The sequence below is a fragment of the Centrocercus urophasianus genome, unplaced genomic scaffold (genome assembly GCF_019232065.1).
Source record: "Centrocercus urophasianus isolate 14NV4802_14NV808 unplaced genomic scaffold, USGS_Curo_1.0 seq_30, whole genome shotgun sequence".
Lineage (NCBI taxonomy): Eukaryota > Metazoa > Chordata > Aves > Galliformes > Phasianidae > Centrocercus > Centrocercus urophasianus.
The window spans coordinates 11,813,660-11,826,688 of record NW_024884867.1 but is presented as its reverse complement, the minus strand read 5'-3'; the positions used below and the strand labels follow the sequence as shown (position 1 = coordinate 11,826,688).

Sequence of the window (13,029 nt, the reverse complement as noted above, 5' to 3'; positions counted from 1 at the left end):
GCGGAGCCGGGCTGGGGGTCGGCCGGCCTCGGAAAGCAATTCCTTCCGACGGCCGCTTCGGAGCTAGGGGCCGTTGTGAGCACGGGCCCCAGGAGACGCAACCGACGGACGGCCAACGGCCGCGGCCCGGCGGGGCGAGGGGAGTCCGGGACAGCAGCGCTGGGCGCAGGAGAACGGCCGGACCGCCCGGGAGGGACTGCGGGCACCGCAAGGGCTGCGGCCCCGTGCAGCTCGGAGCCGCGGCCCGCCTGACCTCGCGCCACCGGCCGGGCCGCCCTGCAAGCGAGGGGGGCGCTGTGCCCGCCCCGCGACCATAGAGCCACGCGGAAGGCGGGGAGGCGCCCGGCCGCGGTGGCGTGTGGGATGCGGGAGGCCCGCGCGGGTGGAGGCGGCGGAGCGAGGCCCGTCAGCGCGGCTTCGGCGCCCGCGGGCTGAGGTAAGCCGGCAGCCGGGCCGCGGCCGGGCGAGCCCCTCGCTCCGGTGGGCGGCCGCCCGGGGCCGCGCCCTACGGCCGCCTGCGGGGCCGCGCCCGCCCCCGAGCCGCTCTGAACTCGGGCCCCGCTGGCAGCGCGCCTGGGCCTGTCCCGGTCTGCCGCTCGGCCCGGGCCGGCTTCACCCTCCGACCGCCGCTCTCCGCGTCCGTGCCGCTCTGTGCGCCGCCGGCCGCCCGCGGCTCTGTGCCGTGAAGGAGGCCGGGCGAGCGGCCCGCGTTTCTCGGGCGTCGCTCGGGCTTTGTAATCGCCGCCGCGGGCGGAGCAGCTGGGAGCCCGAACCGCCCGTGGCTCCGCGGTGTGGAACGGCCCGGGACAGCGGCGCGGCCCTTCCTTGTGTGTTAACCGAAAGGCGGAGGATTCGTTTCTCATGTATTCCCACGGCTTTGCTTCTCGTAGGTGTGCAGCTACCGGTGAGCTTGGTGTGAGGCAGGGCTGCCTGTTTCCACGTCGGTGTCGCGGTCGTTCACTGAGCTGACGGTTTAGGAAGCCTCTCGTGTGTGTAGGACCGATTTACGGTATTGTTCTTTGATGCAGTAACTGTGGGAAGTGCTGCCAATAGTTGCTTGTGTAGGAAACGCGTGACTGCTGCAACAAGCCCTTAGTGTGAGCCGCACTGCCGCCTCCTCTGTGCTTCCTGGGTGACGGCATTCACTGAACAGCAGTCAGAAAGCGAAGTGTTTGGAGCAGAGAGTTGTCATCGAACCGATCCCTGCACAAAGCATCTCGGATCAGAACTGTCGCTGCATGCAGTTTCTCAATCCAAATTCTTTTTAAGGACAGAGCTCATACACCATTCTTCCCTCTTACTTGCTTACTCCTTGCACTCCTCTGTTGTACGTATGCATGCTAAGTCACAGAAGCGTAACACGCTGCATTTTCAATGTGAATGTCGCTGTACTGCTCGTTTTATGATCAGGAGAGCTTTTAGGGACCTAGAAGTGTTATTGGCCTTGGCGAATAGTGTTGCCTTCCCAGTAGCAAAGGCAAGTCTGTACTGTGTGTTGTTGGAAGAACATAATATCAAAAATAAAAGTATGTGAAACTTCTGTGCACCAAACACGAATTCAGAGACAAAGCAGTGGTGTCCACCTACAGCCCATCTATCTGCTTGTCTGTCACTGGCTGGTCTGTTGGGTATTCTTTGTCCCTTTTGCTGTTAGATTCAGAATTGTGGTTGGTAGAAGCGCAGTACAGAAAGTAGTTATGTTGTTATTGTGTAAAAGGGGATTGATTCATCTGGTAACACTGTAATGAGGAAAATAGAACTGATTGGGACGGAGGGAGTAGAGGGAGTGTGTGCTGCTCACCAGGAGCTGCTGGGAGGGGGTTTCAGCCACAGAGCTGAGGATGCAGACACAGCATGATGGTGAGCAGGCCCTGCAGGGCCCCCATCGTTGGACTGAATTGTGTGTTTCAAGCAACACTGACAGCATGCTACAAAAAAAGTTAAAAAGTGTTCAGTATTTGAATATCCCTGTCTTCAGTTTAGGTTACAGTGAGATTTTGTGTTTTAGTTTTTTCATTTTTTGCATTCTTCTGTGGGCTCTTGCAATGAGTGAGGATCCAGCAGGTGATACTTGATGGAGCTGTTCTTGTTCCGTCTGTGTTATGTCTGAAAATCAGCCATCAGAATGCTGGTGGTATCAAAGCCATTTTCGGCACCTGGACACCCACTTGCGTTGTTACTGCTTCCTGTGCCGCTGTGCTCCAGCATAACGTGTGCTTTTAAAAGAGAATCAAAGTTACATGGACAGTTACAGATGAGAAGATAGGCGACTCATGGGGTGAATCGGGAGGGCTGTTCTGCTGCAGAGATGGCTGGGATCACTGCAGAGTGCTTGTTTTAGAATGTGGTAAATAGCAGTTTGTGTACTTCTTGTAGCGTTTTCTCTGTACTGCTTAAGATTAAGAAAGTCCCAGACTGCCTGTTCCTGAGAGCTGACTGCTCGCATCCTGACAGGAATGGAGGAAATGACCCACTTTCCTTCCTTTTCTCTGCCTCACTGAAGTCCCATTTCCTCGCACAGGGCAGCAGGCTGCCATGCCCACAGGAGGCCGTGCCCCAACCCTGCGGCTGCTGAGCAGCACGTTGGGCAGGAGGGGAATTCGCAGAGCTCCCAAATGAATGCTGCTGCAGCGTCCACTGTTTAAAAGTTGAATCTGTTGGATGTTCTCTACCTTAGCTATCCTTCTTTCTGCTAGCCCTGCTAAAATGGGCTGCAGCCTTGGCAAACAAAGTGATGCTGCTAATGCACTTGTTAATACAGTTGTACTCTTTGCCTTCCATTTTGAAATATTTTGTACATGCTACGTTCTTACAATGCTTGGGATGGTCCTTTGAGTATCAAAAGAGAACGGAATGGCTGTGACTTCTGCTTTCCGACAGTTATAGTATGTATATATTATGGAGAACTGGTGAAATATCAAGCATTATGATTTCCTGAACGTAAAGCTCTCCATAGTGCGGTCAGACACCTGAGGTCAGTTGCTGCTTGGCTCAGCACAGTGCATGTGGGGTTCAGGCCTTCAGCCCTCATTGCTGCCCGGCCAGCCTGGTCTGACAGCAAGTTTGTGTGTGAGAGCAGCTGTGAATGCTGCAGGTGGTTCAGGTGGCTGCTGCTGCAGGATGTTGACACGTGCAGAACTGTCGTATTGTGGCTGACCCTAAGGCTTCGATCTGTGATGGCTCTGCGCAGGTCAGAAAGGCCCTCCAGGGAACTCACTTGTTTGAGCCATTTTCTGGAAAACCTCATGAGGGCAGCATCAGGGATTGCGCGGGAGCTGAAGCTTGCTGACTGGTGATTCATTCGAACCGCAGTGCCTCATTGAAGCGCCGAGGAGCAGCATGCTTTTTTTCCCTCTAAGAATGTTAGGTATGTGTGACCGTTGAATTCTTGTTCGTCTTGGGCCGTCCTAGCCTGCTGCATGGGAACACGTGCGGGTAGGAAGGTAGAAAGAATAAGAAAATAAGATTTCTCTCATCTTCGAATAAGCTCTGGAAGCCACTTCTGACTCTAGAGAGATCACCTGACTTTTCGCTTTGTTGATTAATATTCAGTGCAAGCGTTGGTCACAACCAGGATCTTATGACCTGACTTCCTATTCAGGCAACAGATCGTGATTTCCCAGAAGATTCTGGAGGTTCGTAATACAACAGGAATTCTTTAGAAATCCTCTGTTGGTAAGAAGCAGCACACGCAGGTGTCACACGTTGTGCTTGTAGGATAGTACCGAGCTGGAAATAGCTCTGCAACTGCTGTGTGTCAGTGCAGCTGTAGGGCTGTGCTCTGCTGGCTGTTCAGAGGCCTGAATGGGCCTAAACGTAATGCTTAAAGGAGAATAAACCATTTTGGTTTTTTCAAGGGTATTCTTAAGGGTGATTCGGAGTCTGTTTTGAGGAATGCATTGGTGGCAGAAGAAGATTAGAATCACGGCCTCCTGTTTTTCCCAGCAGTACTTGTACTGGGCTTTCGTTAGCAAGCAAATGGATGGGAATGTGGGGAAAGCAGTTGGAGGAGAAGAAATGTCCTTGGCAGCATGGTGCCTGGTGTGCACAGCCAGTGGGATTCGAAGTGCCTGGTCCAGGGCAAGTTAAGTGTGTGTAAGCCTTTCCTTTAAAAGTCAGAGTGCAATAATGCCAGCTTAGGCTTTTCCTTCAGCCCAGAGCTCGGTGTTTCTCTGCCGGGGTTTGGCTGTCAAACAGCCGCTGCCAGAAGCTGCACTGCATCCTGCTGGGATGGCCGCTGCTGCCCGGCAGGAAGGCGTTTGTCTGAGCACACAGGTGCTGCGTTGGTCACTTCCTGCTTCCCAGGCCAAGGGCGGTGCTGTCAGCAAAGCAAGCTGTGAAGTGTTCCTTCCATTTCACCTCCTGATTGAAAGGGCCTCGCGTTGCTGTGATAACTGATCTGTAGTGCAGCTAACATCCTTCAGGAAGAAGATAAAGGCTTGCCAAAACTCAGCTTCTCCAGATGCCAGAAACTGCAGTTACTTATGGGGGTCTCTCAGATCGGGTTGAGTTTTCATGCTCAGTGTGAATGAGCCAAACCCTGTGGTTCTGCAGTGTCCCATAATGTTCAGGGAACGTGCTTCAAAGTGTCTGAAAATCACGTTGTAGCCCTCACTTGGAGAGCCTGTAGGTGTCCTGAGGTCTGGGGACTTTATATGCTGTCACAATCCTCACCTGTCACTTTTAGGTACCTTTTAGGCAACAGATAAAATAGTGGCTGCTATTTGTAAGGTGGCTTTAGGAAAAAAATTGTAATTTGTCTGTGGAAGGGGTAAAAACAGGATGAAAAACAATGCTGTTCTTCTACACTTCATTCTACTAGAACAAAAGCCGGTATTTGTATGCAATCAATCAGTTCAAAATTAAAATGAAAGTAATCATGAGATCAACTAACATGTACTCTGCATTTTATTTTTCAGTGTCTGACACTTGGAGAAACTCAACATGTCTCAGTCAGGTGAAAAAGTGAAGGTAAGGAGATGGCTGCACAGCCAGAGTTCTGTGTTTCCAATCTGTCCAGCTTCTGAAAGCAGCGGTGGTTTCACTCAGCCTTTCTTTCTCATTAGTTTTCCGACTCAGCAGGCTATGTGGGATTTGCTAATCTGCCCAACCAGGTCCACCGGAAATCTGTGAAGAAGGGCTTTGAGTTCACACTGATGGTGGTTGGTGAGTCGCTTGTTTGGGTTTTTTTTCCTGATTTTAACCATAAAATGTAAATAATTCTTTCACACAGACATCTCTGTCTGCCTAGGTAACAATTTATGGGCATGCAGAAGAGAAAAGCACTGAACCGTTCAGTGTAGCTGGATCTCCATTTTGTCATGTTTCATAGGAGGACATATCTGTAGTGATTAGGGATGATGACTGTGTGCCAGCAGGACATCCTTGTTGTCTTGACTCATCATCAGATGTTAGGGATAGTTGCCTAATCTTTCTTATTGTCAGTTTTCTGCAGCTGAACATGTGAGTGCACACTGTGGATCTTTCTGTTGCTTTCTGTTGTTCTGTGCTGACCCAATCTGACATAAATAAACTTCTAGTTCGCTTGTTCTGCGAGTGAGCAGCTGTAGGATGGGAAGACTTTTGGCAGAAAGCAATCTGAAGTGATGTGCTGAGCTATACTGACGTGGAATGAGTTTAGTGTTACACGGGTGCAAGGAGAGCATGGCCAGTTCTTCTAAATGCTGACTTCTCTGATGCCTTGGGTTAGGAAAACAAAACAAAACAAAACAAACACTGAAGTTCTGGTTTAGCAATTGCATTTACACATTTAACTTTACTACTTCAATGTAGGACAGCATTCGTGTGACTTGAAATTCTAGAGTGGTGGAACTTCTCATGGAATTTTGAGTAATTTTCTTGCGTTCTTTTCATTAGCATGTAGCCTAACTACAGGGATGCAGAGCTTGAGAGCTAATGTGGTATTGCTTTATTCATGTGCTGTCCAACCAATGTCCCAACAGGGAAAAAGCTCAAATAAACTTTCAGCAGGGGGGCTACAGCTCTGGATTTCATAAGTTTCCATGAAATAAGGCTACCTACCTCTGGTTCTACGTAGTTAAAGTGCTGTATGGCCTCTCAGCTTTTATTATGAAATGTAGAACAGTAAGCTTAGCATTTTCATGCAGTGTTTATGAAAACACTAAGGGCTTGTTTTTCCTGCCTTTTAAAAACTGCTTGGCTGAACCTTTGATGTTTTTATCTCAAAAGCTTGAGTGGATCCTGACAGATCCTCTGTTACGTGGGCTTGGGGAAAGAGGAGGTGCTTAAAAAAGCCTAGGAGTAAAAAGTCTATATGCTAAATAACGTGTATTATTTTGTTTGTAGGTGAGTCTGGCTTGGGAAAATCTACTTTAATTAACAGTCTGTTTCTGACTGATCTTTATCCAGAGCGTTATATTCCTGGAGCTGCAGGTAAATGTGGAGTCTTCTGTCCACTTACATCCCTAGGAAATTTCACAGTTCTCATCCTGATGATAACTTCACCCTTGAGACCCTTTCTTCAAACAGTCTTACTGTATTTTAGTTCTCCCAGTGCTTGTCTTTAAGCTGTCATTTTTCTCATTTGTATTTCCTTCAAAAAAATTCAACCTTTGTTGTTTAGTCATCAATTTCTATTTAAAAAACTAACAACAAACAACAACCCCAGAGAGCAAAAGCAAACGACAAACGTTTCAGATGTTAGAATACTTAAATGTGGTTTCAGTTGATTCCCCATTTTCTCTTCCTGTGAAGTCCAAAATTCTGCTCAGAGCTTAAATGCCTTTTGACAAAGAAGCTGGCACGCTTCCTAGTATTGTTTTATTTTTTGCTTATTATCACCAACAGATCTGATTTTTTGAGTTCACTGTGGCTTTTTGTTTGTTTTTATGAAAAAAGTGTTGAGTTTGGACTGTTTTTTTCTTTAAATGTTCTGTCGTGTAGGTTATAGTAAAAGCTTTGTGTTTTCTTCATTGCTTTCTCTTTCAGGGGTTCCTGCAGCATTGGTAGGGGTTTAAGAATAATAACAGTGCAAATGTTCCTTTGTTGTAGAGAAAATAGAGAGAACGGTTCAGATTGAAGCTTCTACAGTAGAGATAGAGGAGCGGGGCGTGAAGCTGCGTTTGACGGTGGTGGACACGCCGGGGTACGGAGACGCCATCAACAGCCAGGACTGGTACGTGTGAACTGTGAACACTGCCCTGCCTGCTAGCTTGAATCTCCCACTTTTCCAGCGTTGCTGAATTGAAGTGATGTGGCTTGCAGAGTGCCAGCAGGGCTGCCTTCTGCGCAGCCGGGCTTCTTCCATGCGCTGCTGAGCAGAGCTTCCTTCCGCTGGCCGAGCGGCTCTGCCGTGCATTGTGTGACGCTGAGCTCTTCCTGCTGATTGTGTTCTGATGCCCTTTGTTTATTCTGTTAAGATGTTTCTTAGAGACGTACGCGTTCAGATTTTTCCCCTTTTCTTTTTAGGGGCTTGCTAAACAGAAATCGTTCCGTGATGATTCAGACTGAGTAGAATGACTTGGTGTGCTGTGCTTTGTTTTCTGTGACAGTTCTTAAACATGAACATGCATTGTGGGAACAAGTAGTACTTACTAATGCAAAATGAAAATATCAGTGAATTCTAGATTTCTCTCTCTAAACATGTACTCTTATGCCATGTGTCACAACTTAGACTGGGCTGTGATGCGTGTCATCTTGGCAGTCTGTTGTTCTGTACAGGATGTCACAGGAACACGGATGGATAGACTCGTTTCAAACTGTAGTTGGGACTGACTCTGTGACCACCTTCCTTCCTTGTTTCTTCAGAGGATGCAGCAAGTTTGTGTTCTGGAACTTCAGTTTGTGTTCAGGAGCTCTTGCTGCAGTTACGGTTAACCAGTAGATGGTGCTGATCACAGTTTGTATTTCATAAAAACTTTTTTCCCAAAGCTGCAGTGAAGGCAGACCACATGTTTTTCAGGGTGATTGATTTTCCTGAGGTTGGTTTTTGAAGGGATAAATAAAAAATCAAACTGGCATGAAGCTTCTGGGAGGCAGCAATCACTGACACTGCTTCAAAATGGCTTTCTCCTAGCTAGGTTTCCTAACAGAGTTTGGGAGTTGTGATCAGTTTTCATGTATTCTTTGTCGCAGCAAAAATGCTGGTAACAGTTAGGAGAGTATTGGTTGGATGGCCTGGATTGGAGGCCTTGCAGTTTTGGATTGGGAAATGCAGTACTAGTGACTGTGCTGTAATAAATTATGAAATAGGTTGTTTTCTTTGATATTTGAACAGTAAGAAAAGGTGGATAAATGCTAACTGTGGTAACCATAACAGTGTATCTTTTCATGAGATTCTGTGGGGGGCTTTGTTTAAGTTTAGTGCCAGCTGGAGTTCTGTGCTCGAGCGTCAAACCAAACTAAACCTAAAAAGCTCTTTTGGTACCACGTTAGGCATGAATTTGGAGAGCAGCAAAGTTTGTAACGACGGGAGGATTGAAGCATAGAATGGGCATTCATACATTGAGATCCTGACAGATGTCCTTGGTGACTGGAGAGAATTTAAGGCAGGAAGGGGGAAGCTTCAGACACAGATTTGGGATTAAATCTGCCGTCAAAATGTTGGTTGACAAAAAAAACAACAGAAAGCTTTCACAGCTGGGCTTGTTAGATATTGGTGATGGTGAGCCTTATTTCGTCTTGGTTACGGTGCGCTGGGCTCTTGGTGCTGCTTTCTGGCTGCTGCTAATTTGTGTATTTATTTTTATTTTGGATTAGGTTAAGTTGTGTTTTGTGGGTTTTGGCAGCTTGGTAATATTGTTCGTTTTCCCCCCAGTGGGCTTCTTAAATGCAGTGGTTATGTTATTGCTGTTACAATACAGGATGTGCTATCTCCAAGTAATGATAGCACAGGGGTATAATCCAGGTGTTTCCCGGAAGTCAGGAGGTACAGGACACCAACTCCACATTCATAGGGAAAATTATAGCTGTTATAACTAGAAAACTGCACGTAAACTGATTACATTGCCAGAGAAACGTGTGATAGTTGCTTTCCCATTGTTTGTGCTTGGTTTCTGTCCTAATATTTGTATGTCTTCAGCCTTGTTACCTTTCAGCAGCTAAAAGGGTCTAAAGATCAACAGGAACATAAAACACACTGTGCTTTTCAGCACATTTAGATATGAAGATATTAAGTAGCACGAAGGTCAAAATCAGTAAATCACGTAGTGCTGTGTTGTCTTCTGTGGTATGAATTAAAACAGTGCAAGTTTTGCAAGGAGAAATTGTGTGTAACTGTGTCATAGAATGCATTCCTCCAAAATTTGAGAGCAAAATCAGCAGTGGAAAATCAAATTCCACTCAGGATCTCTTCCATCGTTCTTGTTTATTTCAGCTTTATTAGTGCAACTCACCCCAGGTTTGAACTTCTCTGCCTGCCACAGTATTTACCAACATACTGTGTTTGTCTTCCTTGTTATTAATTCTTTTTCTGTGCTTTCTCATCTGTTTTCTTCTTAATTTCTCCATCCAAATTTTCAATTTCCCACAACTGAGATACTATTTTTCAAGGTAAGCTTTCTGCTCCTATTTTTTTGTCTCAAGTAGTTTAAGATATGTTCATGGCACAGACATTGGCTTAGTCTTATCTGCATCAGTGTGTTCATTTCCCTTCTCCTCGGTGCTTAATATAAAGTCCTTTCACATTAATGTTGTTTGCAGGTGTCTACATGCTCTGGTGTATCTTAAAACAGTCCTCTTAGTAATGCATCGTGCTTTCTTTTCTTTAGCCACTGTTCTTTGTAACTGCTTAATCTCTGTAACCATATTTTGTGTTTCTTTACCTCTGCAGGGCTTATTTTAATTTGCTTTGAACTAAAGTAGGCATTATTTTTCTTTGCCAACTGAAAAGGATTCTGTAAATTAATGAAAATAGCCAAAGTCATGTGATGCTTTGGTGCATGACTTTCAAATGTGTTTGTATTTAATTCAATGGACTAGAGTACCAGGATTTCCATAGGTAACTATAGAAGCTTAGCTCCAGGTCAGGGTTGCAAGAGGATATCCAGGATGTATAATTTTCAGCTGGTTTAAAAGCAAATCCTTAGCCCCTGCCCCAGGAAAAAAAAAAGCAGGCGGTTCTGTTCCTGTCTCTGTTGCCTATGCTGTAGTTGGTGCTTTTTTCTGCACTTGCTCTTGAACTCACTCTGTCCAGGTGGTCACAGTAGCACCGAAAGTAGCTGTACACGTAAATGGATACTTGGCTGCTCTGAAAATGCCTTTTTCTGTTATCTAAATACTTTTTATCAATAATAGGTGCGACGCTGCAACACTGAATTTTTTAACAGTAAGGATCTTAACAAAAGCATGACTTTCTCCTATTGTTCTTACCTTTGCATTGTTCATCTTTTGTCACTTTAAAGCTAATTTGCAATGATTCTCTTCCTTCCTCCCTGCCATACAACAGCTTCAAAACCATCATCCAGTACATTGACAACCAGTTTGAGAGATACCTTCACGATGAGAGCGGGCTGAACAGGCGCCACATTATAGACAATAGAGTCCATTGCTGTTTTTACTTCATCTCTCCCTTTGGGCATGGGTAAGAAAAAGCTCTTGTATTTGAGGGTCTTACATTGTGTTTGTGAGTGTTCACTCCTTGAACTAGGGAAAAAAAAACGTAGGTACTGTCAGTTAGCCAATGCAATTAAATGGTCTTTGGAGACTAACGTTCTCCTCTGCTTTTGTTCCCTTTCGGTGATGAATATTGTTTTGAAGCAGTCAGTGTTACGTGGTTTATCACCCAGAAACCTAAGAGCTTACAATACTGCATATATCTCGTAGTGACAGTTTTAATTGCAATTTAATCTTCAGATGACAGAGCTGATAAGCAAGTGCTCTGACTTAGTTTATCCTGAACATACTGTTGATGTAGATACTCGAAAAAATCATTTTTAATACATTACTTAGTTTGTATAAAACTAGAACAAACACAGTTCACTGGAGTTTGTTTCATTTTTTCCCCATTTGTTGGCAGGTTGAAACCATTAGATGTAGAATTCATGAAGGCTCTTCATGGAAAAGTCAACATTGTCCCTGTGATTGCCAAGGCTGACACGCTGACACTGAAGGAGAGAGAGAGGCTGAAGAGAAGAGTAGGTCTAATGTTTGCTATGGGGAAATGACATGTGTTGTGGGTGAACTGAAAGAGCACCGTAGGGAAATAACGTAGCAGAAATATGACTGCTTGTGCTGCCTTTATTGGTTCTTTTTTCAGTGGTTATACTGACTTGGTGAAAGATTTTCTTCTGATGCTAGTAGTGTTCATGGAGCTGTTGCTTATGGAACTGTATGTGATCTTTCAGCAGTGTGTTTCAGGCTCAGTTTTCACAGGTACTTATTTTCTGGTTCAGCGTTTGGAAGCAGAATGATGCTGAAAGAACTGAAGCAAGCATTTAAGTGGAGCATTAGAGGAATATTTGACAGCATCACTCACTCGGCATGCTGAATGTTCAAATGCCTAAAACAACTGAACACGAAATGGGTTCTAACTGCACTTATCTTTCACTAAAATAGTTCTTAGGTGCAATGAAGAGGAACATACTCTTATTAGGTTTCAATGCATGCTATCATTATCTTGTCTTTCTTTTATGCTACTTTTATTTGCTGCTCGTTGTCTCTTAGAATCCAGCACAGTGTAGTGCATGTGTTGTTTGACGTTTGCTTTTTTGTCTTGCTAACACAAGATTTTAGTTGCAAAGTGGCCGTGATGCAGGCAAATGTGTTACCTGATGAGAATTTGGAGTTAGCACAGTTCTGTGACTGATGTTAGACTGAAGGCTTACGAGGTGTTTCTTGTGGAGTATGGAGGTGAATCCCAATTCACGTGCTGTGATGAACAGGTTAATTTAAAGGCAACCTCTCTTGACCGTATTCTGTGCTATCCATGCCTACCTCCTCCCATTTTAGTGCAAAGTTAGCTTTAACTAATCAGTGTTTAAAACAGTCTCTGCTTACACAGAGTAAAACTTGTGCCTGTGCTCACTGGCACGACATACCAGCACTTACAGTGCAGTCTGAGGGAGTGGTTAGGAAACAGGTAAAAAACAGCCTGCGTTATTTTTATTCTGCTGGCAAAGGTTGCTCAGCAAACTGAGTTTATACGAAGTCAAATGTATAATGTGGTTCCAAAGCTTTGAAAGTCCAGCTGCTGTATATTGTTCTAACTCAAAGCACCTTGGCTAACAGAATCTCTAATCAGGAGTAAGAATCAAAATCCTTTGCTGATGCAGCTTGAAGTCTTTTTTTTTTTTTTTTAGATCTCTGCCATTTGGCCGTCAATCTAAAGCAAACTGTTTGTGTTTTGCTGTGTAGTCCAAAGCAGCAGAACCAGTTTGTGGTGCTTGTGAAGGAAACACAGCTTGGAGTAATTCCTGTTTGGTCTTTCTGGAATTCAAAGTTATTTTCTGTCCCTCTTGAGTGGGAAGAAATGCAAGGCAGTTTCACAAGCTGTGCCATGCAGGGCTGCTAAGGAAACCTGCTCAAAAGAATGACTTCATGAGAGGGGAACTAATATTTTGACTTTTTTTTTGATTTCCCATGGGAAGGCTAATCTTTAAGAACACAGAATCCTCTGAGGCCAATAAAATGGAGATTTGAAAAAGCAAAATGCTGTTTCATTGTTAGGACCATGAAATACAGTTTGTTTTTATTGCAATTCTTTTTCCTTTCAGGAAAGCAGTAGGTTTAACAGCTGTAATATATTATTCTAGCACCCCTTGTTGTTGGCTTTCCCGTTATTGTTTCAGTTGTGTTTTATCTGTAAGATCTCAGTCACGTTAAATGTGTTTTCTTGTTTTATGCAGATACTTAAAGGCATCGCACTGCAGCCTGCCCCACCTATCCCTGCTCTACATGTTTTCTTAGCGTTTGGTGATAAATTAGTTATCTTCCATTTTGCAAAGCAAGAACAAATCTATTGATTTATCTGTAATGCAGTTAATACAACTTATTGGCAGGACTTGTTCCCATTTTTTTCCTGTAAAGGAAAGTACTTCTTGCTTAGGTGTG

The 13,029-nt window shown here is 45.0% G+C and overlaps 1 protein-coding gene across 3 annotated transcripts in view; it reads left to right on the top strand.

Annotated features, from left to right (window-relative positions):
• The first annotated feature begins 357 nt into the window (after positions 1 to 357).
• Positions 358 to 13,029, top strand: part of LOC122165577 (septin-2) — a 31,409-nt gene continuing 18,737 nt past the window's right edge. For 2 of the 3 annotated variants that reach the window (XM_042828720.1, XM_042828718.1), the window contains exons 1-7: positions 358 to 436; positions 4,920 to 4,971; positions 5,067 to 5,166; positions 6,328 to 6,414; positions 7,033 to 7,156; positions 10,427 to 10,561; positions 10,997 to 11,114. In XM_042828720.1, the coding sequence (XP_042684654.1) occupies positions 4,945 to 4,971; positions 5,067 to 5,166; positions 6,328 to 6,414; positions 7,033 to 7,156; positions 10,427 to 10,561; positions 10,997 to 11,114 (591 nt within the window). In that variant the 5' untranslated portion in view covers positions 358 to 436; positions 4,920 to 4,944. Of the gene's footprint in view, positions 437 to 958; positions 1,010 to 4,919; positions 4,972 to 5,066; positions 5,167 to 6,327; positions 6,415 to 7,032; positions 7,157 to 10,426; positions 10,562 to 10,996; positions 11,115 to 13,029 lie in introns of those variants that run through there. The other variant, XM_042828719.1, reaches the window with a different exon arrangement.